Source organism: Montipora capricornis, chromosome 8, assembly GCF_036669925.1.
Source record: "Montipora capricornis isolate CH-2021 chromosome 8, ASM3666992v2, whole genome shotgun sequence".
NCBI classification, from domain to species: Eukaryota; Metazoa; Cnidaria; class Anthozoa; order Scleractinia; family Acroporidae; genus Montipora; species Montipora capricornis.
The window spans coordinates 47,260,703-47,263,602 of NC_090890.1; the positions used below are offsets into that span (position 1 = coordinate 47,260,703).

General features: G+C 43.1%; 1 protein-coding gene across 1 annotated transcript in view; it reads left to right on the forward strand.

Moving 5' to 3' along the window:
* The window catches only part of LOC138060315 (E3 ubiquitin-protein ligase CHIP-like), a 12,293-nt gene extending 9,636 nt beyond the window's left edge, over positions 1 to 2,657 (forward strand). The window contains exon 9 of the mRNA XM_068906058.1: positions 508 to 2,657. Within this exon, the coding sequence (XP_068762159.1) occupies positions 508 to 636 (129 nt within the window). The 3' untranslated portion in view covers positions 637 to 2,657. The remainder of the gene's footprint in view (positions 1 to 507) is intronic.
* Positions 2,658 to 2,900: the final 243 nt, after the last annotated feature.

A 2,900-nucleotide genomic window follows, 5' to 3' on the forward strand; every position in this document is an offset into this window, starting at 1 on the left:
GTGCGAAGATCACTTCACTCTTTCGTATTTATACCATTTACTGGAGTTACGCAAATCACTTGTCTCTGAGGATGACTGCCGCTCTGGCCCGGGTTGCTCGAAGCATGGTTAGTGCTAACCAAGCGTTAAATACCATGGAATCCTATAAGTTTTGATATCTCTTAACCAACGGTTAGCGCTAACCAAGTTTCGAGCAACCGGCCCCAGGCTGTTAAAACGTCAACCATTGTCGGCCATTGACAGTCCTTCTCAGGAATGCACTTAACAGGACTATTGGATTACATCACTTAGTTATGATATGACTCCTGGGTTCAAACCATGAACGATTTTACCTCAGTTTGTAGGACGGGGCAATGTCATCGCAGAGGTCATGGGTGTAAACCCCGTTCAAACTTCAAGCCCGAATTTTCAGGCTTTTGAACACTTCGTTACCTCTAACGTAACGTGACTGTATATGTCTACAATGTTAACATTATTTTGTTTGGTTTACTTCTTTTCGTCTTTCAGCGCGTTGGACATTTTGATCCAGTGACGAGAACAGATTTAAAGCAAGAACAGCTGAGTCCCAATCTAGTTATGAAGGAAGTCATTGATGCTTTTATCACAGAAAACGAATGGGTTGTGGAGGAATATTAATTACGAAGTTCTAGAAACATTCACGGCTACGGCAATGACTTAACCACAAAGCAATACTTTGATTGGTTGAAAAAAGATTTAAAAGCTCGTCTGCACATGCGCACGCGTTTTAAAACATTTCTTTTCCGCACTGGGCAAAAAACAATAGGGACTTTAGGATCTACGACGGCGACGTCGACGTCGACGAAAACGCCACAAAACTGTAATATCATTGGTTAAAAGAGGAAAAATAATTATGCTGCATGTGCGGCACGCATGTTATCACATGTTTTTGCGGTAATCTGCATAACGACGACGTGAAATCGCCAAATTTGAGGTTTTCACGACAACGTGCGCATACAAATGTCATCCCTCCATTCTCTACTCTCACTGAATAACTAATTAGCGCATCGGGAAACAACCAGCGAAATACTCAGCGGTCCCCATTGCATTACTACATTGCGAGCTCTCCCGATAATTAGATTAGACCGCGTGGTTTTGGTCTTCACTTTGTCACAGCGCTGACCGCCGAGACTTTTCTTGTGTTCGCCCCACCCACCTCCCCTGATGTTGGTTGACAGCTATCCTCGCTGTCAACCTCTTACCACAAATATCCGTGGATCGCCTTCCCATAACTTATTTTCACGTCGTGTTAATTGTTAGGCATTGAGGATATAGTACTATTTTTACTAAGGAACCGCTGGTACCAATTCATTTTTAAGGCCCGTGCAAACGCTCACAACAACACGCAACATTGTTAGGCCCAACAGTGTTGACTCTTGTTGCACGATGTTAGCCGATGTGTGCAAACGCTCGCAACAAGTCACAACATGTTGGGTCTTTAGATGAGAATACAAAGGTTGATTTCTTGTTCGCATGTATTTGTGTGGATACGTGGCATGTAGAGCGCGTGCGCCTGCGCAACATTGTTGGATGTGCTGTGCAAACGAACGCAACATTGTTGGACCACGCTTCGATGACCGCGAAACAATAGAAATGTTGGCACTTGTTGGCTCTGAAGTTTGACCAGTTTCAAACTTCATCCAACAACTTCCAACAAGTCGCAACAACACACAACATGGTGTGCAAACGCTCGCAACATGTTGGGCCAAACAATGTTGCGTCTTGTTGGCTAACAATGTTGCGAGCGTTTGCACGGGCCTTAAGGATCTTCGCTAACGACGTGAATGAGATAGAATAACCGCGGAAGACTTATGATAGTGCAAAGTTACAATAGGAGGTGACTTTTTCGTCGACGTCGCCGTCGTAGATCCGCCCTGCGAGCAGAGCTTCCTTTTGTCTTTTTCTTTACTGAGGAGAAGGAGAAAAGGAGGCTCTGCCTGAATCGCGTCAGTTCTTTGAAGCCGCCACAGCCCGAACTTCTGGACTAGTCAATCTTGTTTTCTCTCGTTAAACTGGTTTTTCCAGTGTAAGCATCCGTTTGGTGACAAAACCGATGGTTAAAATTGAGCCCGCTGTACCATGAAAAATCAAGATGGCAGCTCAATAGAGATCTTACTCGATTCATGCAGAGACTTTCTGGAGAACTCCAAGATCGAGCATGTAAAAGAAAGGCTCTGCAAGCAGGGTGTCGTAGATCGTAAAGTCCGTAAAAACGTGAAATGACGACAACGTGAGCATAAGATTGTGATTTGGTCTTTCTCTATCTTTACTTCAAAACCGTTTTTCTGCAAATCTAGATGCTTCGCTCACATTGTATAACATGAAGAAGGTGGAATAATCGCGAAATACTTAAGATAGAGCAAAGTCATAATTTGAAGGTCCTTTTTTGCCGCCATTGCCTTCGTCATTTCTCAAATTTCCTGTAAATGCGGCGTGCTCAGTGTAAATAAATGTATCAAGAGAATATGTTCGTACAAGTTTTTTTTTGCATGGAATGCGAGATGATAGCGCGGCACAAAAGAAAGAAACGGACGTATCGCCGTAGCTATATTTATGTTTTTTCTTTCTGTTTACAATGCTGTTTTTTTTTTTTTTGGAGTGGAATAAGTTAATCAAAATAAACCACTTTGTTTTTGTCATCTGAGTGGACTTTTTTTTTCAAGTCTTTGGACGTCGATTTTGAGTGCTGAAGACAGCAGACAACCACGCTGTGCGTGAAAATGAGGGCAATGTTGATACGCGCACATCACTAGCAGATGACGCTCTCTTCTAGACACATCACCAGTTGCAGCGCATGAAGCTCTCTTCAACCGTAAGATATTATCCACCAAAGCAAAATCACTCGTGACATTTCCTTGAGGAAGTATTTACATCCTCAACCG